Source organism: Protomyctophum parallelum (assembly GCF_964188405.1).
Source record: "Protomyctophum parallelum genome assembly, chromosome: 20".
NCBI classification, from domain to species: Eukaryota; Metazoa; Chordata; class Actinopteri; order Myctophiformes; family Myctophidae; genus Protomyctophum; species Protomyctophum parallelum.
This window is the reverse complement of record NC_139718.1, coordinates 10,762,141-10,789,758: the sequence shown is the minus strand read 5'-3', so window position 1 is coordinate 10,789,758 and position 27,618 is coordinate 10,762,141. Positions and strand designations below refer to the sequence as shown.

The 27,618-nt window shown below is 42.7% G+C and overlaps 1 protein-coding gene across 3 annotated transcripts in view; it reads right to left on the bottom strand.

The window, feature by feature from the left end:
* evla (Enah/Vasp-like a) overlaps positions 1 to 27,618 on the bottom strand; it is a 57,095-nt gene that overhangs the window by 7,578 nt on the left and 21,899 nt on the right. For all 3 annotated transcript variants that reach the window (XM_083791168.1, XM_083791166.1, XM_083791167.1), the window contains exons 2-4: positions 12,400 to 12,568; positions 11,879 to 12,059; positions 1,951 to 2,008 (exon numbers count right to left, since the gene is read on the bottom strand). In XM_083791168.1, the coding sequence (XP_083647294.1) occupies positions 1,951 to 2,008; positions 11,879 to 12,059; positions 12,400 to 12,568 (408 nt within the window). The remainder of the gene's footprint in view (positions 1 to 1,950; positions 2,009 to 11,878; positions 12,060 to 12,399; positions 12,569 to 27,618) is intronic.

Genomic DNA, 27,618 nt, shown 5'->3' with positions numbered 1-27,618 from the left:
AAAACCTTACATATACTAAATAATACTAAATTGTTTATAGGTTCAATATAAGTCAAATAATATAGCTTTTCCACAGGAGTATCTTTTTATATTTTTCCAAAAAGAATACAAACAGCCAATAGCATATTACAAAGTTATCCCCCTCACTGGGGAAAATTCCGGGAGGAAAAACGGGCAAGCACCGGGGCGAGTAGTCCAGTATTCTTTTCAAATAGCCGAAATATTGAGTAAATGTACACAATCACTGTCAATAGCGTGTTACAGTTTGTAGTCCTTAAACGCAGGTCAGAGTTCACCGTTCCAAAGTTTTTCACCATGGGGTTTCAATTTATGCAGAAACTAAGGTCTGTGGTTAACATAAAATCATGTTCTATAAATTACACCCATCATTACCTCAACCAAGAGCTTTGAAGCCGGCTTTTTAAAATGTATATTCATTCCGTGTGGCTCGATTGTAAAAACAAAAATTTGTTGATTTGGGAAGATTATCATGTTGACAAGATGTGTTAATACTATCATAAGCCTTTGTTTGCTAAAGAGCTTGTTTTATTGATTTATTTAGTATTATTATCTTTTGTCATTTTATGTTTCATTTTACACCAAGACAGGGAGAGACAGAAAAGAGAGAGGGGACGACGTGTCTTGGGTCTGACTTACGGCCAGCTGCAGGAAGGCCTACAGCTTTATTTATGTGGCCCTCACTCTTTGATCCCCCTTATTTTCTTAATTTAACTAAGACCCAATGCAAGAATTCCATTATAAGTCCTCAGTGGGAACCAATGACATGATGGCAGGAGTACAAACGACGAGCTAGGCCTACAAAAACACACCATCCCTGGAGCATTGTATTGTGTTCATTGTGGGACCTGGTGGAGGTTCTCACAACACTGTAGGTTCCCCCAGTGTAGCGAGCATTAGGCCACGGACCCCCATAACTCAGAGAGTGTACAAACGGAACCAATATGTACAATCTCTGGGTTACAGATCTGTAAGGGTCCATTTGGTTCAATAATTTAGCTGGGGACTCTCTGGAACCCTGGGGGGGTCCCCGAACCCAGCTTTTAGAACTCTATATAACTCTAATATCGTCTCTGTCGAGTGTAAACCTCATATGTCCAAAACTGTTACTTTTCAGGATTCACATTCAAAAGTAGCAGTTCGACAAGCTCAAAAGCTTGTAGAACTGCTACTTTTGACGCTGTAGTGTATGATCAAGTAGAAAGTAATACAAAAAATGTGGTGCAACTCCCCTCTCTCCCCCCCTCCTCTCTCTCTCTCTCTCTCTCTCTCTCTCTCTCTCTCTCTCTCTCTCTCTCTCTCTCTCTCTCTCTCTCTCTCTCTCTATTAGCTTTATTATGGATATCAATCCGCGTCACTGAGAACAATTCTTTCATTATTATTTAGGGTCGGCCTTTCCTTCTTTAGCATACCTCCTAGACCGGATCGCGCATGCGAGCTGCCGTCCACGGGGGTCGGCCTTTCCTTCTTTAGCGTACCTAGACCGGATCGCGCATGCGAGCTGCCGTCCACCTCCCATTATACAGGCAGACTAAAAGCTTCAATAACTCCTAATCTACGGAGCTCTCCATGGTTTGGTCAATTAGCGCGATGTTCGGAGGTCTTTGCTGACTATCCGGTGGTCTAGATGGAAACATTGGTGCTTTCTAGAGCAAGGATGGCTATATTTTAGCTCGCTAGCATTTACCACAAGATGTGAGGCACGCATGCGCATTGTACACACACGCGCGGATATTGCTGGCCATTGCTGGTTTCACGCATGCGCACACCACTCGTGCTCAAGACGGATACATGATACATACATGATACATACGGACATTCCTGGATGTAGGAGTGGTTGCACCACTCAAAAATGACCAAGAACAAAAAAATATGGAGAAAGACGGTTTCTGCCTGACAACAGCGATATACAGTGGTCAGAGGTTTCCTTACCTCCTCTGTGCATCGGCGTCCTCTGAGGATGGACCATTTTGGCGCTGGACGACTGGACCTGTAAGAGACATAGCGGTAGTAATATGATCATAGCAGGCAACCGTAGCACCCAGTTGAAACATCAGACAGTGGATGCTATAACTCTCGTCGAAAACATCTCATCAAGCGGAATGACAGACTAATCTGTCATTCACTCTGCTTTGAATAATGTGTCTAGATACTGCCAAAATAAGAGTAATGCCGTCCTGCCCGTCCGGTCATTTTGTTCACAGATTGATTTTTCTCGTAGCATTTTTGAATGAAGAGGTGGTCAGACATGAACAACCTCAACAATATAATAGCACGGACCAAAACTGCAAAATAATTTCACGCAAACACAATCTCAAAAGATGTACATGAATACATCGGAGAGAGAGAGAGAGAGAGAGAGAGAGAGAGAGAGAGAGACCAGATATGACCTAACAAAAATAACACTGACTGACAGTCAGTAAATTCTATAAATTGAGGTGAGGTCATTGAGCTGAGGTGTGACATCCATCTGCACCCCGTCCTTCTCTCCCCGTCTTCCATTCCCTCTCTCAACATCTTGTATACTCTGAATACTGTACATATACATATGAGTATACTGTATGCCCTCCATTTCACCTCCTTCACTTCTACCTCCCCCCAAATGTATCCATAATTATATTACCCAATCTTTGTCACAAGTTTGCTTAATATGACGAGCCGCACTTTGTAGATATACAAGCGCAAAATGTATCACGATTTGCGAAGTGTTGTGAGCTTGTACAGTACAGTATATCTACTATTTCATAGCCTGTGTGAGTATAAACTATGCTATATCCTTTCTCTGTATAGACATTATCCAGAGTGACTTACAAGTGCAAAATCAGAGCAAATGGCATGCAACCCTAGTCAGAAAAACAACACATACATAGAGTGCAAAGAAAACTATTCAGTCACTGACAGTCAGTGTATCAAAGAAACTAGGATTCCAGGTCATCAAACCTAGAAGCAGTCTAGCACCCATCCAAAGAACATTCTTAACATTTGCGATCAAGCAAAAACATAATAAAACGTATGTGAGCAAGAGACCAAAGTAGACCTGCTTAGCATAACCACAGCAGCAAAAACAAGTGATACTTGTATTCAGAGGAGCTAGTGCTACGGGGTTCATCTACCTCTCACATTCCTGTTCACATTCTTTCATCATTGTTCTTCATTCTTTCTGATCCCGCCCATATCGATGCATCGTGAGATTGCAGATTTTAAGTTTTCGCAGAATGTTTTCCCCACAATAGAGGGTATGCGCGTGACATCATCATCAAACCAGGAAGTTATGTGGGAACGCCTACTGAGTGGCCAAAAAATACTTTCTGGCCTTGACACCACATATATCCAAACAGAAAAGTCCTATCCGATTGCATTAAATGACTTTAAACAACATTAAATTTACTTTGTCACTCACTTTGCCACTCGATTTGCCACTCGATCTGCCATTCACTTTATGCATGTGCATACCCTCTATAGGGACACTAGTGTTGATTGGGTGTATTGATGCAACATAACCATTTTTACATTTAAGCAAAGCACAAACAATCCTCCCTTCTGCTCCTCCACTGAATATCCATATACTGTATGTACTGTATCATGTCCTGATAATGAGCTGCTCTCCTGCTCTTCTGTCCATCCCTCCATCTCTACCAGACTGTAATAATTAAACTCCTTGCAGCGTGAGCTTGCATCAGCACCTCCTCACTTTCGCTGCTTCTGTTTACATTAGAGCTCACATTGTTGTGCCCACACATCGTTGTGTTGTTGTTGTTGGTGGTTTTTACATTTAATACCATATTCTATTTTCCCCTGACATCAATTAGCAAGACAGTATACATTAGTCCGTGCACCAAATAAATAAGATTGATTGAAATAAGAACTTTGCAGGCCTTTATAATTATGTGTTCTATGCTTGCTGACCCATAAATGCAAATTGCTTTGTCTGTATCCTGTATTCTTTTGCATACAACAATAATGCTACCATGTTGTAGAACAAGTAGGTCACTGTGATTAGACAGTAACAAATGGTGTGGTTGCTTTTTTTTCCTCAATTATTTTTTTCTGCCAATTTTCCCCACACACTCCTAACCCCTACAGTTAGTCATGTTTATGTTTACGTAGTTTCACCGGGAAGTTGTAACGTATATGCGGAGGAGGAGGAACATGCACGACGCAATAAGACCTAGTTCCTCTCCCTGCTGAACAGGCACCTTAAAGGAGATTTCCCCAAGACTAGCCTGACCAGCTTCTCGCCCTCCTCAAACAATTGGGTTCATTGGAGCGCCCGTTCAATCTGGCGCTCAAACCCAATAGTCTGCAGGGGAGAGCACAGACTTTATCTCTGTGCCACCCGAGTGCTTGAGAAGTTAAGATAAACACGTTTATACCGGACTAGAAACAACTGAATTAGCAAGTGATACTGTACAACTCAATCTGCACTCTCAGGTTGAGTAGTGTGGGTGAGATTCTGTCGGAGAACGGTCATCTGAAATGATAATAGGTTCGTACAGTGTTATTATGCATGAGTGTCGTGTAACAGACAGAGTTTAATGAAGGCGCAGACCTCAGCAGGCGTCACATGAGATACAGTGACTCTGCCCTGGAGGGCCAAGCAAGCTGTTATTATTCTGTTCATAATCTAATGATGCTAACCTCAGGAGTTTCAACCACAGCAGTATAGACACCAGTGTAATTGAATTAACGGAGTGAAATTACGTAGCAAATCAACACTGATGAAACAGATGGAAGAGATTTATATTACAATAGCAATATAATGCAAATAGCAAAGGGCCCCAAACTACACAGATACTAGTGTAGCCTCGGCGCGGGAGTACCCCAAACCCATGGTTCCGATGGCGCAGGCGCATATACATTACCAGTCGAGTAAAGAGCCAGGCTCAATAGCGAGCAGTAAGCAGCACCGTATAGCCTACAGTCACCCTACTGTAGAAGCGCATCCACGCGCCAGTCAGGGGCTAGGCTTGACTGACTGGGTGGACCTCCACAACCAGACAGGTAACATGCTGTCATTAGGTCTGTAACCCAGAGGAATGGTGCCTATTTACACCACTGCCACCAATGTAGCCTCGGCCAGGCGAACCCGGGACCCCTGGATCTGGTCGTCTAAAGAGCAAGGCTCGATAGAGAGGAGTACATGTACAGGTTGGAATAGAAATACGATGATGAAAGGGGGGTTAACGAGGTGGGGCAATCACCTTCTCTCCCTTTGACCTGATGTAATTGTAAAGTGAATTGTAAAGTAAAGTCATTGGGTTTTTGAAAGGCGCTATATAAATTAAAGTTATTACTATTGGATGTATCTGCATAAAATAAAAAATATTATTATTAAAGTGATGTGCTTAGTTAGGGCTGTGCTTGTTGACCTGAGGTGACAAAAAAAATTGTTACTTCCGTGCAGACTGCAGAGTGATGGTCACCCTCCACCTCCCCTCACAACCCTCCCCCCTGCATGAGTCCCAAAGTTAGAGTCCCTATTCTGAGCTGACAGTAAACAGGGAGCATCAGGGGTAGCAGTTAACACATAGCCAGAATACCAGTCATTAAACTTCAACTTCGACGCCCACCATGACACCAAGAACACTCGTGGGTGATGTTTCCATCCTGCTGTGCCTGGAGCTGCCCAGAGGCAGTGGGGTGGGACAGTGGTTTTAGTCAACATGAGGGAAGAGTTAGCCTAAATAACGCCGGTTCAACACGTACCAGCTTTGACGGCATAACTGCTGAAACGTTTGTATTTGTCAGCAGACCTACAAGCTTGCAAGCTTGTGAGCTTGTACTGTACTGTAGGTCTGCGGGCAAAAAAACTGGGAAAGCATCTGTGTCACCTTAGGTTTTTTGTGTTGGACACTCAAAAATAGCAGATATACAAGCTCACAGTGCATCACATTGTACCACACTGTGAGCTTGTGTATTTGCTATTTTTTTTTACATTTTTGAAAATAATCTGAACTACTGATTTAGAAGGTATTTGTAGAATCGGCCTCGGGGCGTCTGGTGTGTCACTGTCAAGACAAGACGGTGCTTCATCTGCTGTAGTCGAATTGTTTGATATATAATGCTTTTGTTCTGCTGTTTCACGCTGAGAAAGAGAGAAGATGCCTGGGAGAAACACTTCCCTGTGCGACATGCCTCTGAACTCTGCTCGTTAGCTCATGGTAATTATCTGCTCTGCTGGCACAGCTACACAGTACACACTAAATTTAGCAAATATTCCGCACACCGTGGCACAGAGATTCTCTTTCTAAAGCCTCATTTATACTTTTATCGTACATCGGCGTCGCTTGTCGAAAACACAATGTCTACTACAAGCTCGCAATGTGTAAAAATGTGATGCATTTAATAAAGCTTGTAAATCAGCATTTTCCATAGGCCAGGAGAGAGATGGGGCAGATAAAATTACTAATCATCTACATAGACTACACCTAATCAAGCACTATATTCTAACAGAGCCAATCTAGTATACATTTTGCTGTTCAGATCATTAGAAATAGAGACACTTTAAAATACTTTCCTTGCTGATAATAGAACTGCCGTCCTAGGATTAAGCAATGCATTTTAAAGTGTCTTGTCTTCTCCGATTCTGAGAAGCTTGATAAAATATGTTGGTGGTGCCAGCCAGCACAAGTGCCCCCAGGTACATTTCCTTGTTTGTGGCAACAGCATGGTTTTGTTGCATCAACACAAATTCACCTGAAGTGACGATTCGAGAAAACGAGTATTTACAATCAACAATCAACTGTGATGTGCTGCTGTGATGTCAGAGTCAAACAAATATGACCTGTCAAAACACGAGATACAGTTGAAATAAATTACATGATTTCAGTCAACATGTTCACTGCATTGACCGGCTGCCATCTCTCATTAACCATCACAATCCTTTCACCAAAAACGTTTGTTTGTGTGTGTGTGTGTGTGTGTGTGTGTGTGTGTGTGTGTGTGTGAGAGGGGGGGGGGGGGGGGGGGGGGGGTTGGGTGGACATAGTTGTTGCTATGGTAAAGGAGAAAGGAAAAAGAGTCAGCCCAGGGGAGGAGAGGGCTTGATCAGGCCTGCAGACACAGTATGGAGAACACGGGGGAATAAACAAGGCCAGTGCTGCTGTGTAGTAGCCTACTGTATACACGTGTGCGTGTGTGTGTGCGTGTGCGTGTGCGTGTGTGTGTGTGTGTGTGTGATGCCAAGGAGATCTCTCTCTCTCTCCGTTTTTACCCAACTGCTATCAACAGCTCCCCATTTGAAGCCAGGGGCTGGACCCAAACGCACGCATGCACGCACGCACGCACACACGTACACCAACCTCTCTACATCAACCTCTCTATTTCTATCTTTTTGTGTTCCATGGGGAAGGCGAGATATCTTCAACCCTCCAACCAAACACATCTGAAGGTATTCTAGGAATGATATTCAGTTGTATTGTATATCTCTGCCCGTGGCACTGGCAATACCTTTTCTCATTAGAAAAGCAGATTCTGGCCTGGGCCATGGCTAAGTGGTCCAGGCACCTTGGCTGGTAATCCAGTCTGGCAGTGTGCCGTTCCCGACGGCCTTTAATGCATGTCATCCCCCCATCTCTCTCCCCATTTCCTGTCAGCCTACTGTCTGTCCCTCCATAAACAATATAAAAATAAAGGCAAAAAAAACATTATAAAAAGAAAAAAAGAAAAGCAGACAATAAGTAACATAACAGAGACATCTACCACACCTCCATTGGATTCTTGGACAGGTTCAATGCAATAGTTAAATCTTGGTAAAAGTTTCCCAAAATAGGGACGCAGCGGCCAGAGTCAATGTAGTTACAGTGTCTTTGACAAGTGTGCCATTCTCAAAGACAACATGTTGTTGTGGCTACACCGTTACATTTCTTTTTTTTTTTTTTTGATATTTTTTTGCGGCTTACGCCTTTTATTGATTTTTGAAGGGACAGACAGTAGGCTGACAGGAAACGGGAGAGAGATGGGGGGATGACATGCAGTAAAGGCCGTGTCGGGTCCGGGAGTCGAACCCGCGGCACACTGCGACTGGATTACCAGTCCGGTGCCCAGACCGTTACGCTACGGCCTGGGCCACCGTTACATTTCTTGACTGTTATAGTAGGCTACTTACTGAGGGTGATAATGGTTGAGGAAACTCTTCTGAGAACACCAGGTGACATGTCTGAGGAAACTCTTCTGAGAACACCAGGTGACATGTCTGAGGAAACTCTTCTGAGAACACCAGGTGACATGTCTGAGGAAACTCTTCTGAGAACAACAGGTGACATGTCTGGAGAAACTCTTCTGAGAACACCAGGTGACATGTCTGAGGAAACTCTTCTGAGAACACCAGGTGAGATGTCTGAGGAAACTCTTCTGAGAACAACAGGTGACATGTCTGGAGAAACTCTTCTGAGAACACCAGGTGACATGTCTGAGGAAACTCTTCTGAGAACACCAGGTGACATGTCTGGAGAAACTCTTCTGAGAACAACAGGTGACATGTCTGGAGAAACTCTTCTGAGAACACCAGGTGACATGTCTGAAGAAACTCTTCTGAGAACACCAGGTGACATGTCTGAGGAAACTCTTCTGAGAACAACAGGTGACATGTCTGGAGAAACTCTTCTGAGAACAACAGGTGACATGTCTGGAGAAACTCTTCTGAGAACACCAGGTGACATGTCTGAGGAAACTCTTCTGAGAACACCAGGTGACATGTCTGAGGAAACTCTTCTGAGAACACCAGGTGACATGTCTGGAGAAACTCTTCTGAGAACACCAGGTGACATGTCTGAGGAAACTCTTCTGAGAACACCAGGTGACATGTCTGAAGAAACTCTTCTGAGAACACCAGGTGACATGTCTGAAGAAACTCTTCTGAGAACACCAGGTGACATGTCTGAAGTCAGCATGGTGAGGCACCCTCCTGTGCACCGATGAACCTGCCCTACTGTCCCCTGCTCTGAATGCCACCAATTCCTTTATGCCAACACTGCTTTATGATACCTAGACTAGTATTACACCCTGTGCTGGATGTCAGGCGGCTAACGGGTACTCCAGGAAGAGAGGAGGAGTCTGGTTGTCCGGCGGCAGGGGCACTGGTTGACGGGAAAATAATACGGACCGTGGTGACTGTAGAGGCAGCGGATGGTAGGTTTTGCATGCAGGAGCGACGCTGTATTCCAAGACAGCCTGGGCTTGCACGAGGAGGCCCATGGTGCCGCATCCAAATGCTCCCCCCCAAAAAGTAGAGGCAGCATGTGAGCATGGTGGGGCAAGACAGGAAGGCTCCATGGGATATTTTTGCCGGGCCACACACACACCAATAGGAAAGCAACCAGGACGGAACGGGACGACACCGGAGCTTGTAACCAGAGCTGTTTAGTAAACTAAGAGCAGAGACAGACCTCAGATGCAGGTCTGAGGCCCAACATAACGTGTAATCTGGGTCACGTCTTCAAAGCAGCCTTAGATTCTGCACATTCAACAATCACGTGTCCCTCAAGTGCTCGTTCCATTGTTATCCAGAACACAAGGCACTTATTTTATTATTTTATTAAAATAAGACAGTATTGCAAAACACTTTTGAATGAGATTGTATCACAGATTCCCCAATCAAGAGCTTCCCAAGTTCCAACTGACATTAGCATTTGTCATGTTTCTCTTAGCTTTGTTATTTTAACAAAGAGTAAAGCCTAAATGCAGCATGCATCAATAACCAGCAGAGGGCAATACAGCTCAGATGAGCACACACACACACACACACACACACACACACACACACACACACACACACACACACACACACACACACACACACACACACACACACACACACACACACACACACACACACACACACACACACACACACACACACACACACAGTTAAATCAATAGGGACATTGCGGGAACATTCAGAATAGCTGAAGCCTGTACATCTGTTTGTATCATAGACAAATGTGTAATATCAACCTAACTATTTCTATCTCCTCAAGACAGTTGCTATCGCCCTGGCTATTTCAAATTGTTTCCGTATTTGCCCGCTCGATCGAATAATTGTACCACATACATCTATGCCCTTTTGTGATTATTAAAATAAAGTGTTATAGCGTAAGATTAAAGGTGTATCCATGACAATGGAACCTACTATGCGCAACGTTAATACACTATCTGATTATGCTGATTTAAAGCAGTGTCGGATTCATTGAAGTACTGTGATTGATTCGTCTCGCCGGATACATTTGAATATACTGGACTCACTGAATAAAAATGAATTGGCTACATATAAAACATGTCAGAATACTAAACCAATACACATCTTCCCTGATTCTGTGCCATTAATCTGACCCTGACATTTGAAAGATGTCTTAGAATAACATCTATCACTTCCATCCAAGGGCCAGTTTTGGAAAAAGTACTTTAAAAAAAAAACTTTATTCAAAATTAACTTGAGTAAAAATACGAAAGTATTGGTATCAAAATGTACTTAAAGCTGCTATAAGCAATAATATGTCAAAGTTTTATATTATTATTCAGACAGCCAGCAATGGGTAGAACGCTCCCAAAAGAAGTTAGTCTCTGTGACACATCTCTTCCTTCCAAGAGCTTAACTAATGCAGAACCATACTGTCTAAAAAGAGATTCCATCTCTTTCATCCAAGAGATTAACTAACATACACCATACCGTGTAAAAAAATACCTTCTACGATGTTACTTCCTTCCAGAAGATTAACAAACAGCCATACCACGTAAAAAGAGCTGCTATCACTTCCAGGAGATTAACTAATGCACAAATGTACCATGCTAAATGAGCACAGTACCCTAGCAGGATAAATACATGATCAGAGTTATGCAATTTACCCAGAGAAAACAACCAGTATACATGTAGTGTACAGTAACTAGCAGTCAGTATTGACTGATAGTATTGACTGCTAGTTACACTACATGTATATGCAGTGATGCAAATAGGGAAGCAATCATGTCACCCTTAGGGGGTCCTGGGATGCAATACTGTACTCAGCACTGTACTCTTAACGTAGTTGAAGTAGAAGTCATAAAATGTCCCTGGGACCCATCTAAAAGACCACCCCCAGGTCCCGGGACCCATTACATTGAAAACCTATTTACATTACTGTATATGTACAATATATATATATACTTGATCGCTAATTTATAGATTTCTCTGCTGCATTACTGTATGCATAATGCATATTATATATCTTATATATCTTCATTCGCAAATACATTTTAATCAATTTGTTTTGTATATTCTACATGTATATTTCTGTTTTTGGCTGCAACATATATAGACATGTATATATCCTTACCTACCTAACTAGACAGGTAAGGGAAAGTGGATTTCAAAACGTTATACTGATCACTTAGCACACTTATTAAGCACACTTATTAACGGCTTTAAACCCGTTATAAACCGGGTTTAAATTTGTTTTGTCTCGTAGGCCTGTCACAATGATTACATAATCGTCTAATCGCAATTATTTGAGATAATCACAATTACTCAAATAGCAGATCTGCAAGCTTATGATGTGTTGTAAGCTTGTAGATCAGCTATTTCCGTCTTTTTTTGTTTGTTTGTGTTAAAAAAAACATTAAGTATAAAAATGTAAGTAATTTCTTTGTATATTTCAGTTATTTGTCATATCTTTCCTGTGCATTGTTTTATGCAGGAAAAGAGAAATGTATTCTTTATTCATATGTTCCAATGTTCAATGCCAAAATCGTTATCTGTGTGACAATTAATCGTCAAACTATTTTTTTTATTGTGACAGCCCTATTGTCTTGTTGCAAATCTTTGATTTGAAATAAGCTTAAAGCCAACGTGACCGACAGACAAATGAGCGCCAGGAAGCAAGCATACCTCCACTGTCGGGTGAGCTGAGGACGTTGAGGGCGAACAGCATGGCGTTGGAGAAGGTGGTGGCCTCCTCCTTACTGGCAAAGTTCAACCCATAGACCTGGCGAGCGTCACGCCACTGGTGGAAGGTCGGGGTGGCCTGGTTGTACTTCAGACCTTTCACTATAGAGTAGTTGATCACCACCTGCAGGGCGTTGGTGGAAGCAGAGGTGGAAAAGGTACTCAATTATATTACTTTTTTTATCAATACTGCAATGGAGAACTACTCTGTCTGTTTACTCCGTAAAAGTTTGGAATTCAAAATGCACTTGAGTAAAAGTACCAAAGTATTGGTATCCAAATGTACTTGAAGTACCAAAAGTAGAGAGTACTGTTTTGCAATGTATGTTTTGCAATGATAATCCAAATCTACAAAGTAACTAAAGCTGTCAAATAAATGTACTGGAGTAAAAGTACAATATTTGAATCTGAGATGTAGTGGAGTAGAAGTAAAAGTATTGGAATAGCATGTGGGAAGGTCTCACCTGCTGATCCTGCAGTTTGACGCCCACCACTCTGAAGGTGTTGTTGGCAGTGTTGTGATAGATGTTGATGCGACTGAAGCCCTGCTGGCCAGGCTTGATGGGCACCCACTTCTTACTGGCATCGTCGTAGACCATGACCGAGGCTCGCGCCTGGCAGATACTCTGTTCACTGGAGGCAGAGAGAGACCAACGATGGAGTTAATATGGATGTCAGGTTGAAAATTATTTGCAAGTTAGCAGAAAAGAACCCATGGTGAATAGGTTGGAAATGACTGTTTCGGCTGAACTAGGTGAACATTTGAGAGGTTACACATGACAATGTACTGCAGCTATGGATGTATCCTAAAGACGTGCAGTACTTGGTTGCTTCAAATATCGAGACAGATACTGTATGTTAGATATATATATACCTTTATTACCCCACGGGGGGAAATCAGTAATGTTGCATATGTGGACTCATGCTGTGTATTTCTTGAATACAGGTGAATGTGCAACACTCTGAATCTAAGTCCTTTACATTGTTGTACGATGATTCGCAAAAAGAGCCAATTTCCAATGCATGGCATCAATATAAAGGCCTATGAATTAACCTATGATAAAGTCAGCTGGTTAGCGTATGGCGTACCGGAGAGCCACACCTTTCCTCAGTTAAAACTATAGGAATAATATGTTACTGCAGTAGTTATCTGACAGCTTGACGTACGCCCCGAGGAGAGGGAGGGGCAGCCTATAAACAGGCAGAGTAAAACCTCAACCTCAAAAACCAAGCTACAGAAAATTCCCCTTTGCCTCCTTGGCCTTTACTGTGGCATACTGTACTGGCACCAGAATGGCACGTCCATAAATGTTCACAAGCATCGGGGTAGAAGGGTGTGTTGGGGATGCTGGGTAATGACACGGTGAGTTAGAAACACAAGTGTTTAATCACCAGGCTTATCGCCAGCAGGAGTCTCACTGAGTCTCACTCAAAGTAAATGAGAAGACTTGAGACGCACGCACGCACACACACACATCTACATAACCATGTTGTTTACAACCACATAACTGGCAAGGAATTCATTTCCTTAAACAAGGACAAGCTAAATTTGCCCATTCAATTATCACATTCAAAAACAGAATTATTATAAGCATAACACACACAGGCTCAAAGGCTCTATAAATAGTCTGGTAACAATTGCTATGCGTACCATGTCTGACTCATGTAGAATATTAACAATATTTATGAGTTCCTATAACTATAATGATATAGTGTTATATGCAGTTATAACACTATATAATTATAATAACTCATAAATAATCATGATTTATAACAATAATAAAACACATTGCATTATAATCACTGTTATAATGCATTTATATGTGATTATAAGTCAGTACACTGTTAAGTGCTCATTGGCTGAGTATATGTATACCGGTATATATATATATATATATATATATATATATACTATAATTAGACAGTGCTATATTTAGATAAAGATATTGTCAATTACATTTAACATAAAATGGAAATTTGCGTTTGGCACACTGGCAGCCAGTATACACAAATACATAAAAATTACTGAATGGACTTTTGGTTGTGAAGTCCTGAAGTTGTGGACATGGGAGGAATAGCAAGTGCTTCTGTGTGTTACAGTATGTGTGACTGTGACCATCCTTTACTTACAGTAAAATAGTTACGGTATAGTTTAGTCCAGTAGTTCTCAAAACCTTTTCATGTCAAGGACCGCCGAATTGGTATTGTATTTGGCCACGGACTCACATTTGAAAATACTTTGTGCTACATCTGTAATTGTTTCACAAATAGATGTACAAGCGAGCTTGTACGTCTGCTGTTTTTGAATAGCCAACGTATAAAATAAGGACAAAGTGGTTAAAATGATTGTGATGTTGTATTAAACCCATTCTGGGCGGGAACCCCTTTTAGTGTTTTAAGCGTCCCGTTAAACTTTAGCTATTGAAAAATAGCAGATCTACAAGCTCATAGCGCGCCACTCGGTGGCGTGCTATGAGCTTGTAGATCTGCTATTTTTGAAGAATCGTTAAAATGTGCCTCAAATCTTTCCGAAAATTGTCATGATTTTGAAAACTTTTTTTTTTTTCTGAATGGGTTAACACATTTGGCTGGGGACCCCCTGGAACCCCCACAAGGACCCCATGGGGGGTCCCCAGACCCCACTTTGAGAACCACTGGTCTGGTCCAGTCAGTGCAGAGTTCATCTATTCTTGAGGTTAAGCCTTATCGTCGTGCAACCTGTGAATTAGCCAAACAGTGTGTGTGTGTGTGTGTGTGTGTGTGTGTGTGTGTGTGTGTGTGTGTGTGTGCGTGCGCATGTGTATGTGTATGTGTCTATATATATAGGCCAGTCTGTCAATGAAAGAAAACAATGCGTGTGTTAACCCATTTTGACCTATGATCAGATTTAAAAAATGTCTGTTTTAAAATGACAGTTTTCTATGTCAGTCGTTCTTCGATTTTTCAAAAATAGCTGACCGCTATGAGGTTGTAGATCTGCTATTTTTCAATACCTAAAGCATAACATAATGCTAACACCAAAAGGGGTTCCCGACCAAAATGGATTACTGTATGTACTAAACTAAATTGAGACCGATATGTTATGGATGTCACGAGTGTATAGCTCAAAAGTCTGCAATGTGAATGGTGGCGTTTTTTGTGTGTAACAATAAAATATGCCATCTTCACAACCCAATATCAATAAAAGAAGGATGATGCAGCGACACTGACGGCAGCAGGATAACTGAGATGATTTAGCTACAGTACATGATGTGTACAGCTGAGATGAATCGCTCATCTATTCAATTAGTAGGAGGCTTGTGCCTGAGGACATCACCAGTAACATTTAAATGACAACATGTGTCTGTGTCTCTCCTGTCCTTCAAGCTGCTCCCCTGCAGTAGGAAGACAGCGTGACACCTCAGACTCCTCAGGACTCTGAGGTTCTGCATGGCTCGGTCTCAACTTAAGCGGCTTCCCTTCTCTCTCTTAATGATCTCCTGTCATCACCCTACTCTCTGGTTTCCTCGCCGTCCTCTCAAAAAGCTTTTAGACTGGATTTGACTTTCACTCTTTCTATAGCGTCTTAGTCTCGCGTATAGCCAGACAACTATTCCACAATCTCCGAATGCTATATAGAGTCTGGACCTATAGCCCCCGTGAGCTGAGTAACGGAAGATGCCATTTCCGTTCACAAAAATATATTTAAAAATATCTTTAGAGCTTATTTTTTTATTTCCTTTCCTGCTAAGCAACAAGCTATTATATGCTTAGATGTTTTCTATTTATATTAGGATAAATGTGCGCGACTGTGAAGACGAAACAGAGGTGGCGAGGAGGCTCCACTTCCACTTTATAGTATACTCATCATGACAGCTCTTCCGTTGGGCCAGACTGTATGGTGAAGCGTTTGGAAATCGCGAAGGCAACAGTCTGGTAACGCGAGACTAATAGTGTCTTGACACAGAGCTTTCATCTCCACGTTAACAAACAACTCCCTTTCGTTGCCGTACAATGTTCTTGGAAGAAAAGTAAATCTTTAGTTTATATTCTGTAGCACTTCCAGTTCCTTGCACCATTCTTTTGCTCAATTAAAATGACTTACAGTCACAGTGTCTGTTGGGGACGGGAATTGTCATAGACTGCCTGATACAATGGTATATGTCTTGTGACTCTTGTATGTGTTTAACCCATTTTGACCTGAGATCAGATTCTAAAAATGTCTTCTACATCCTGACAGTTTTCGATTTTTCAAAAATAGCAGACCTACAAGATCTGCTATTTTTCAATAGCTAAAAGCATAACATAATGCTAACACCAAAAGGGGTTCCCGCCCAAAATGGGTTAAATGTTATGTTGTTGCTCGCTAGCACAAACCTATAAAACATTTCGTCACTATATGTGATGGACAATGTTTTAAAATCTTGAATATCGATTCTTAGATGCCAGATTCAATAATATGTATAATTTCTGGTGATATATGTCTACATTATTAATATTGGTATATAACTGTTATATCATCTCAACTGAATGTATTCACCATGTTTTCACTTACTGTACAGTACTATCCTCTTACTTACCCCACCAGAAAGGAACAGTTGATTGTTTCAGCATGGTTTTGCTTGCTTTGAACATTAAAAAAGGAAGCCTCAACAATGTCAACATGTGACTACAGTATGTCGCTTCTGGCATCAATATCAAAACTACCTCCAAAAGAAATGAATGATTCAATCAAATTTGACCCCATGGCTAATAACCTCATGTTGGCGACTTGGCGCATGAGGTACAGTAATCACACACATCCTCAATGCTATAACGCACAACCTAATTGCATGGGATTGAAGATGTATTTACTTCCAATAAGATCCCCACCAGTTCCTAGTTTGGATACACATAAATCATTTCTAGGGACTTTATGAGGTAAGGGAAAATGTTTTAGTAATGAAAAGATATTTGTTTACTTCGGTAAGTACACCAATTAAGCCACAGTACAAAAGGACAGGACAAATAAATGACAGAGGGAGAAGACTGGGAAAGCCCCCCATGCAACGAGGTTGTGTCTTCAAACCATGTGACTCCCATTGGAAATGCGACCATGGTTTTATCCTGGGGTTGAGTACAGAGTGACGTAGAGCAGGGCTATTCAACTGGCCCGCGGAGCGCCCCCTAGTGGCCCTTGGAATAATAATTAAAAAAAACTAAAAAAAGAAAAAAAGAGAAGAAAGAGAGAAAGTTACAGGTATGATGTGCGCGATATATAAAGTGCTAGATTATCATAATGACAGTAATCAGCCATAGTTGTTTCTAGGGGTGGGGGGCGAGGGGGGAAGCCCCACCCCATGGGGCCCGCGACCCGCAATTTTATTTGCGCGTGCATGAGACTGGACCATGGTCTTATTCAAAACATTTTTATTATTACTTATTATTTGTGGACCTTCAGCATTTCTAGTTGAGGACCCCTGGCCTACATAGATCTTTGTGTTTGAACACAAAATGCATCGCATTTCGCACGCACGCTTGCGGCCCTCCACACACAATCATTCTACAGTTGTGGCCCACGACCTAATCTAGTTGAATACCCCTGACGTAGAGGGTGCGCTGTGACTGGCCAGTCGCTGTGATTGACAGCCTACACCTAAACCTAACCCTAACCTTAACCTCAGTCAAACTATACCTAAACCTAACCTCAGTAAAACTATACCTAAACCTAACCCTAACCCTAACCTCAGTAAAACTATACCTAAACCTAACCCTAACCTTAACCTCAGTAAAACTATACCTAAACCTAACCCTAACCTTAACCTCAGTAAAACTATACCTAAACCTAACCCTAACCCTAACCTTAACCTCAGTAAAACTATACCTAAACCTAACCCTAACCCTAACCTCAGTAAAACTATACCTAAAACTAACCCTAACCTTAACCTCAGTAAAACTATACCTAAACCTAACCTCAGTAAACTATATCTAAACCTAACCTCAGTAAAACTAACGCAGTGGCTGGGGGGGGGGCGTTTCCAAGAACCCGAATCCGAGGATAAAACCCTTTTAGCATTAGAAATGCATTGAGGCTGCCATGACACACAGAACACACAGGACACAAGTGTGTCTTGCGTGTGTCTTAGGTGTGAGTGAGGCCTTTAATATCCAGCAGCTGCTGTGTGTAACGCAAAGCAATCAAAACACAACTTGAAAGTCTGTGTCCTCCTTCGCATTGGCAGCCGTCAGCTGACTAGATATAGTGCCGACCACATAATCACAGTATTGTACCCGTGACCGGTTCAATTCCGTCCGGGCAGAGGCCTGCATTGTATTGTATTGTAATGTTGTCCCTCCTCCGGACCACACTGTAGTGTGTGCACAGACATAATATAATAAACCCCACACAGACTCAATAGTGAAGACAATACCAAGCACTCTGTTGTGGCCGGTAATAATACGTCTCAAGAACATTTGGTTTGTTTGTTGTTCCTGTTACCAGGAATCAAAGCTGTTGTTTTGACAAGAAACCTACACAATAAAAAAAGAGGAACCTCAAAATCATGTTTCAGCCAACTGAGTATGTATCAACTAATAAATAAATAAATAAAAACACTGCTATCTGTTGTTCCGAATAATAATTCACTGCAGCTAAAATCAAAAAGCTTAAAATGTGTCTCTACTCCCTGCACAATGAAACCCTGACAGAGAGAGACATAATGCTATATCAATGTGCATGAACCACCTAAATACCATGCAAGATCAGAGCACATGTTGTGATCGAAGATGTTGTCCACAAATTACATAATCGTCAGTGGAAGATGATCAGCCCTGCACAATGCACATGACAGCTGTCTACAAATTAATCTATCTTTAACATTCCCAGAATATCTTTGTCTGTCTGTCTGTCTGTCTGTCTGTCTGTCTGTCTGTCTGTCTGTCTGTCTGTCTGTCTGTCTGTCTGTCTGTCTGTCTGTCTGTCTGTCTGTCTGTCAATTCTTTGCATATCTCGAGAACGGTTCATCCAACCAAATTCACACTTGGCGCCTGTGTAAAATTGGCTAATGGGTGGGCAGGCAGGCAGGCAGGCAGGCCGGCCGATGGACCACTACCCATCATCACTATGACCATAAACCATAACCATAAACAAACCCGCCACAGATACGACACGCGCATGGGACCGATTTCATACTTGGCGCCAATGCGGCAAAGACAGGAGGGAGTGCGGTGCCCATTGTTGAGTCGTTCAGATAGGCAGTTTGTCCAGAACAACTGATCTCCATATAATATTATGGGCATAAAACGGACAAGGACTGATGGATAGAGAGTGCGAGTGTCGCAGTCCCTCCCCCTTTTAATGGCCCAGAAGAGAATTCCCATTAATTTTTCCCATAGATGTTTCAGAAAGTATTTATTTAAAGAGCTGTAAGCCTTCGGCCTGGTGGAGACAAAAATGATTACGGTATGCATTCAATCTCAAGACAAGCTGAGTCCTACTGTATGTAAAACCATAACAGAGAAACAAGCCATGGTGATATTAACCTAATCACACATAACAGACACTTCAGAGACCCGGGAGAACCTATAAAGTCTCAATGAGAAACAAGAGGAGGGCGGAGGGGAGACGGCTCCATCCATCTCGTTGGATCGCCTTACAACAACAACAAGCCCTATTTCTGGAGTGGTTTTGGAGCAGGACTAACATGCCATTAGGCTGATGCTCTCTTCCCTCCGAGATGTCAGGAATAAAACCGGCTCATCGTCTATCTATTTTCTTTTTATATTCCGACATTGCTCAATCAACACATCATGTGCTATACGGATGACTTTATTCTGTTCCACAGTGTGACATGATCTGTGTGTCTGTGATCTGTGTTGATGTGTTTAGGCTCACACTGTCCTTTGGAACACCGTTTTAGAGCTTTTTAGAAACCAGACAAGAATAGTCCAGCTCACATGAGGCTCAGTTTTTGTGGCGAGAGGAGAAGCGTCGCCTCCTCACGTCTTCTGGAAACGTAGCTGCTGCCGCGTTAATTGTCATCACAGGAACGCAACTGTAGTAAACAATGTGAGACTGTGAGTGTAAGCAAAGTGCGTTGTGGTACTACAATTTTTTAGGTTATTGTACTTATGTACTATTAGCCCATTCTGACCCGAGATCAGATTCTAAAAATGTCTTCTACAGTTTTCTGAAAAAGCTATGTTTCTATGTCAGTCGTTCTTCCATTTTTCAAAAATAGCAGACCTACAAGCTCGTAGCGCTAATATAATATAGCCTAAATATTAAAATATAAATTGGAAAGAATGGAAATATTTCTTTAGGGTATATAGTGGGAGAATTGTTTTGATATACCTCACCAATGATGTGCTAAAGTTTTGTTTCTGTAAATTGATCGACACTGCCTATGGAGTTTGGCAAGATAAAGGCCTTTATTGATCCCACAGGGGAGATCCAGGTGCCAAAGACAGTACAGCAGTTAAGAACAGGTTACAGGACAAGGAGAAACATAAGTATCATATTTAAGGCAACAAGACATCGTTATGAGCTTGTAGATCGTCTTTACACAATCAATGTTTAAGTATAAAGTAATTAACCCCTTTTGCTGTAAGCATTATGCTATTCTTTAGCTATTGAAAAATAGCAGATCTACAAGCTCATAGCGTGCCACCGAGTGGCGCGCTACGAGCTTGTAGGTCTGCTATTTTTTTTAAATCGACTGACATAGAAACATCGCTTTTTCAGAAAACTGTCAGGATGTAGAAGACATTTTTTTAATCTGATCTCAGGTTAAAATGGGTTAAATATGCGTCATATCTGCCCTGTGAAACGTTTGTTTATGAAGCCTAAAAGCCAGACAAAAATGTAATTTGTATTCATAATGTTCCAATAATGTTCAATGTTCTGCAGTGCTAGCCCAGCATACTGTAGTTGTGCAAGACAGTTAACAGTGCAGAGAACACACAGAAGCATACCGTAGTAACTGGATTGTTTGTTATCAAGCAATTAGTCCTGAGCGAGATGAGTGACCAACATGATCCTTGTTGTATACACTGTACATATCAGTGTGAGCTAAACTGTGCTTGGTCTGCTTTTGTGGGGACACAGAGATAGATACGGAGATAAAGACAAACAGATCAGACAAATCCAGATGGCTTGGCAATGCTGTGAAAACAAGAGAGCAGAGAAACAATGAAAGCTAAGGATGGTGGAGAGAAAGAGAGAGAGAGAGAGAGAGAGAAGCAGAGAAAACGGAACGCTGGTAGCTCTATGTAGTTGATGTACAGTGGATTATAGCACAGTGTGTAATACTGCATGTCATTTGAAAAAGGTCAATTATTGCTGAACATTATCGTAATCACTGACATTAAAACAACACAATGAGTGGATCACACCAATGTTCAGTATAGGACTACATGGTATGTATTATAGGAACGCCAAGTTTCACCACAACACCAGACCACAATATTTCAACACATACATCAGCAATCACATGGTCTTTAATCTTCAGATTAAAGAGCCTATACTGTACTTCATTGTATGATGCCAGGTTCAAAGTGGTAATTAATTAGCGACATATTGTCTCTCCGTTTTCTTTACCCACAATGCAGGGAAATCTGCAGTTTTTTCACCGCTATCCCACAACAGTGAAATGACAAGCGTGGAATCAATTCCAATGAAATAAAGGTTGCTAAAGTTGATGCAGAAATGCATCCCTGCTCTGTATTTAAGCAAGGTCACCACACGGCTGTGAGGAATGCTCCCATGTTACACAGCTGACCTGGTATTTGGGTTCCTAGACGCACCCACTCCCACTCCCACTGCTGTGTTTCCTGAGGTTCCTAGACGCACCCTCTCCCACTCCCAGTGCTGTGTTTCCCTGACTCGGTTCCTAGACGCACCCACTCCCAGTGCTGTGTTTCCCTGACTCGGTTCCTAGACGCACCCACTCCCACTCCCAGTGCTGTGTTTCCCTGACTCGGTTCCTAGACACACCCACACCCACTCCCAGTGCTGTGTTTCCCTGAGGTTCCTAGACGACACCCACTCCCACTCACCAAAGCTGTAAACCCGCAGCATGCTGGCACGTTTCCGCCCTGATATTCTATAGGCAGGCGATGCCAGGCATCTTTAAAAATTCATGAGCAACCGCCCCACATTCAACTCACAGTATGCGCCAATAAGAAAATGCATGCATTGTTCATGTACACAGTAGACAGGCTTTATGAGAGGCCTGGCCTGGTTTGATGACATAAATAAAGCATAAAATAATAAACCAGATTTCCAATGCTCTATTATTTTTGTATACTGTCTGTACTACATATGCACAGCTGTTGAGTTGCTCTCCTGCCAGCTGCATTTTGCCTTACTAAACTATAGGTAGGACAGTAACCTCCATGCAGACACAAAGTGGGAGTAAAAAGAGGGTTGGCAGAAGGGAAAGAGTAATGCCCAATTTATGCTCCATTGCACGATGGCATCACGCGCCTAAAGTAGCATGCTCAGAACGGGCTGCAGATGCGAGCGACATGTCGTGTGAGCTTGTAGGTGGGCTATTTTTTTCCACATAACCACGCCGTTATGCAACAAAGTATGAATGAATTGGGCTTATGGAAGATGGAGATCATAGAAAGAGAGATGAGGTGGTGAAGGAGTCGAGACTCTGACCCTGATGTCAAATGACCCACGTCTAACATACTGGAAAGGAAGCCCCATATCTAGCCAGCACAGCCGTGACCGCACGTGGTTACATATGAATTGCATTTTTATAGCACTTTTCCAAGTGCTCAAAGCGCTTTACCATGGTTCATTCATTCATACATTGGGAGGTGAAGCGGCGAACAGTCGACGCCAGCGTCCTCACTTCCCACATTCACACACCAATGGTGGCGAGCTCACACTGACCGACTCATTGGAGGCAATGTAGGGTTCAGTGTCTTGCCCAAGGACACTTCGACATGTGGACAGGAGGAGCCGGGATTCGAACCGCCGACCCAGGGATCATTGGACGACCTGCTGTACCTCCTGAGCCACAGCCGCCCACAATGCACCATCCCCACTCATATCTGCATGTTCACCCTCCCTGCTCAGTCTATTAGCACTTAGCAGACATGTGCTGATAGAGTATACTTCATCACACCAGGGTATCGCCTGTCGAAAAGCACACATTTACCTTCTTGAGAATCAGTTACACGATGTCTCTATCATAACTCTCTATCAGAATGTCTCTATCATAACACTCTATCAGAATGTCTCTATCATAACTCTCTATCAGAATGTCTCTATCATAACTCTCTATCAGAATGTCTATCATAACTCTCGATCAGAATGTCTCTATCAGGTCAATAATTTTCAATAGGCTTTCATTAATGTAACTTACACCACTGTATAACGAAGTATAGAATATTAGACTTTAGCACTCTGACGTGTCCATGAGCAAGACAATGAACATCCACCTGCTCCCGGTGAGAAGGTTGGGTGCTTCTGTCCTTGAAAGTGCTTTGGAATAAATGCACCAGTTAGCAATAACCTGCTTGGCCCGGACGGTTAGCTCAACCGTCTGGGCACCTAGGCTGCCAAGCCAGCCGGATGGTGGATGGTGGCTGGATATGGGGGTGAGGGGAGGCGAGGGGAGTCCACAAGCGAGGCATGATCCTCTCTGGGTGGTACCCAAGGACAGGGCCTCTGTTGCCATGGCAATTAGCCTTTGTTGCCGGGGTAATTGTTTTAATGTTGCTGCCTGGTTCAATGGAAGGCACCCGAATGATTCACCAGTCATTCAGTACTATGCACTGCTTGCTCACAACAGCAGTTTTGATTTGCTTTGCAGTTTCGCTCTCAACCTGTGATAAAAGAACTGAGAAAAAAAAGAAAACCTTTGAGGATATGGATAGCTTCATACTCATTTACGTTGGACAACTGATAAATCACAAAGCTACACTGTGATGAAGCCTGATTAGTCTCAGGACTGTGTCCCACGCTGAAAAGAGTCGCTCTACAAGCTCAACACATTGCGATGCAATTGTGAGCTTGTAGATGGTCTATTTTGCGGGATTATTGTGAATGTGTTTGCCGTTTTGTCCAAGGTGTAAATAAAGGTTCCGTGGGTTTATGGAAGATGGAGATCATAGAAAGATAAAGAGAGATAAATTAAATACTTTATATAATTGTCTGTGGAAAGAAGACTGTGGAAAGATGAATACACAGCGTGAATAATGAATGAGCGATGGCATCCACTGTGACACAGCGGCACAGCGCTGCGCTCAGCAGAGCAGGAGCCACACATCAATTCATTCTTATTAAATGTATCAATTAATTCCAAGCAAATTCACCAGCGTCCTAAAATCACTTCCTCTTTTCAACAACAATAAGGAGTTGAGTATACAGAGCATTAGAGTGGGGGGGTGTTAATTACAGCCTTTCATTAATCCTTGGACTAACTGGAGAAACGTAAAAACCATGATGACCTCCTGACTTCCTGTCTGTGCTCACTGCAGATTGGCCACATGCAAGCATGCACTTACTTACTACATCAAACACACGCATGGATACACACGAACAGACGCACACAGGCGTGCACTCAAGTGTAAGTGGAGGCTTGTAACTCAAAATAAGCCACAGCCTCTTCAGACGACACATAACTCATCTCCATAGAGGCGATACGTTGCTATGATGACATCACTGTCAGGGACAACCGATTGTCAAGGTCGAGGAAAGGCTCCCAAATGATGTCTAGACTCTACAGGTCGCTGCAGGTGGAGGTAACTCAATATACTGTAATGTAGAAAATGAGCCTTTGTTCCACACAGAAAAGTCCCAAAATATTACTTATCTGAAGTTATCTGCGGTAAGATTTCTTTACCATAACTCGATATACTGTAATGTAGAAAAGAAAAAGCTTTTGTTCCACACCGTTTTTAAATGAAAACGATCTCTGTCCATGCACACATGTTTAACCCATTCTGGACGGGAACCCCTTTTGGTGTTTTAACTTTTAGATATTGAAAAATAGCAGATCTACAAGCTCATAGCGCGCCACCGAGTGGCGCGCTACGAGCTTGTAGGTCTGCTATTTTTGAAAAATCGAAGAACAACATGGAAACGTAACTTTTTCAGAAAACTGCACCATTTCAGAAGAAATAATCTCCTTCCATACTAACACACCTGAAAATCACATGACTATTGCACACACACTCAATGGATAAAGCAATGTCTCTCTCTGGGGAAACCTTGCTTACTTTACTGCACTTACAGTACATGCATGTCTGCTGGCATGTAGGGCAGAAACAACGTATTTAATTCCACTCCTGTCTGTTCTGGGTCAGTGTCTTTGTAGTACCCCAGGTGTACTCTGAGGAAATGTCTGCCTTATAAAAGGATGAAACGCAAGAGCTGCAGAAAGATGTGGTTGATGAACTTTGAAGCAAACACCATTATCCTATTTTGACTGATTCTAAAAATGTCTTCTACATCCTGACAGTTTTCTGAAAAAGCTATGTTTCTATGGCAGTCGTTCTTCGGTTTTTCAAAAATAGCAGACCTACAAGCTCATAGCGCGCCACTCGGTGGCGCGCTATGAGCTTGTAGATCTGTTATTTTTCTATAGCTAAAGCATGACATGACGCTAACACCAAAAGGGGTTCCTGCCCAGAATGGGTTATGCTATGTGTCGTCAAATGCTTTGATGAATGGTGTCAGGAAAATGGTGTATGTTCAAACAACATCAAAGAATTAATGACATTTCTGCGAGACTTCTATGCCAGTATTAGAAACGGCAAAGGGCAAGCGTAGACAGAGCTACACTTAGAAGCTTAATTTATGCACTGTCGCACGACGGTGTAGCGCCCAGAAGATAGCAGACCTTACAAGCTCTCGCAAGGCGTCGCATTCGCATCACCGCCGTGCGACGAACAAATCTAAAAGCAAACGTTCGGTAGCAACCGCCTTGTTTGTGCTGGCAGCCAGGTGGAAATGATTCTGAAACGAAATAATTATTATACACTGCTTTAATTGGGAGGTGTCCAAGATTTCATGTTGCCATATTTACTAATCCTTCTATAAAATCAATAAAGACTGACTTCTGGGCGTCATTGTTGTGTCAAAAGGCCTCGTTTTCACCCATCCAGACCAGCACGGAAACTACACAGGATCGGCAACATTTTCAAAAGTCTCAACCCATTTTGGGCGGGAACCCCTTTTGGTGTTAGCATTATGCTATGATTTAGCTATTGAAAAATAGCAGATCTGCAAGCTCATAGCACGCCACCGAGTGGCACGCTACGAGCTTGTAGGTCTGCTATTTTTTTTAAATCGAAGAACGACTGACATAGAAACATAGCTTTTTCAGAAAACTGTCATTTTCAAACATTTTTTGAAATCTGATCTCAGGTCAAAGTGGGTTAATGGGTTAGAACATATGGGGGTAGTGTGTACTGTACACCAGCCGTAAACGTAGCAAAAGTTATGGGTTTTAAAATGAAAACGTGTGGATGTAGCCTCAGTTCTGTCTCGGGGGAGCGAGTCTGTGCAGCTATGCTGTGAGGTGCAGTCACTAGGAACACAACATATTATTATACACTCCCACATGTGTATTATGGTCCCTACACAGTACCGTACATACACCCAAAATAAGAGACACTGGTATTTTTAGCAGAAGACCAGATTAGTGAACAGAGAAGGCAGCATATGTGCGCACACACACACACACACACACACACACACACACACACACACACACACACACACACACACACACACACACACACACACACACACACACACACACACACACACACACACACACACACACACACACACACACACACACACACACACACACACACACACACACACACACTAGTGCATATAAAAGTGTGGTTACTTGGCTGTTATTATAGAGCTCAACAGGAGATGTATACACCCATGGGGTGAGGTGTGTAGGTGTGTGTGTGTGTGTGTGTGTGTGTGTGCGTGCGTGCGTGCGTGCATGCGTGCTTGCGTGCTTGCGTGCGTGCGTGCGTGCGTGCGTGCGGATGCAGGGGTCCACTGGCCTACAGGAGGGGTTTGGTCTGACTAGCTGGATTACAGACGGAGCCTCATGGCTGGCAGATTATTATTAACTCACTGCAGCCTAAAATCTAAATTAACCAGGATTTAACTCTCCTAGAAGACCTCTAATCTGCTCCACAGGGAAAGTACTACTCACAGACAGAGGGAGAGATTGAGGCCTACATAAGGCTAAAAACAGCGTGAGACAACTTTATTGGCTATTAGCATGTGATCAAAGTACCTTTTGGGTGTGGGTGCTTGTTGGTGCTGGAAGCGATGTGTGTGTGTGTGTGTGTGTGTGTGTGTGTGTGTGTGTGTGTGCGCACGCGCAGCAATGGCGGCACGGTGGAAACGCCGGTGGACGCCAACTTTGCTTGTTCTTTAACATCTAACAACCGCACCCGTTCTAACTACGATCGTTAATGTAGTGGGTACAGCTTTTGGAACTTTTGCAACTCCTGTGGCGGTGGCTGTGTGTCAGGATATCACGTCAAGATGTACCCAGCGACGTAGTCTACTACCGGCGCCACGCTGCCTGTTGGTCCCTCCCGTGAACAACAGGTGCCGGGAGGAGAGGCAGTGGACCCGGTGACTTCCCCGTTGTGTCGGTCCGCCATCGGGGCAGCGGTGTGTGGACTTCCAGGCCCATGAGAGCGGCTAGGGAGTATGGAGGGTGCAG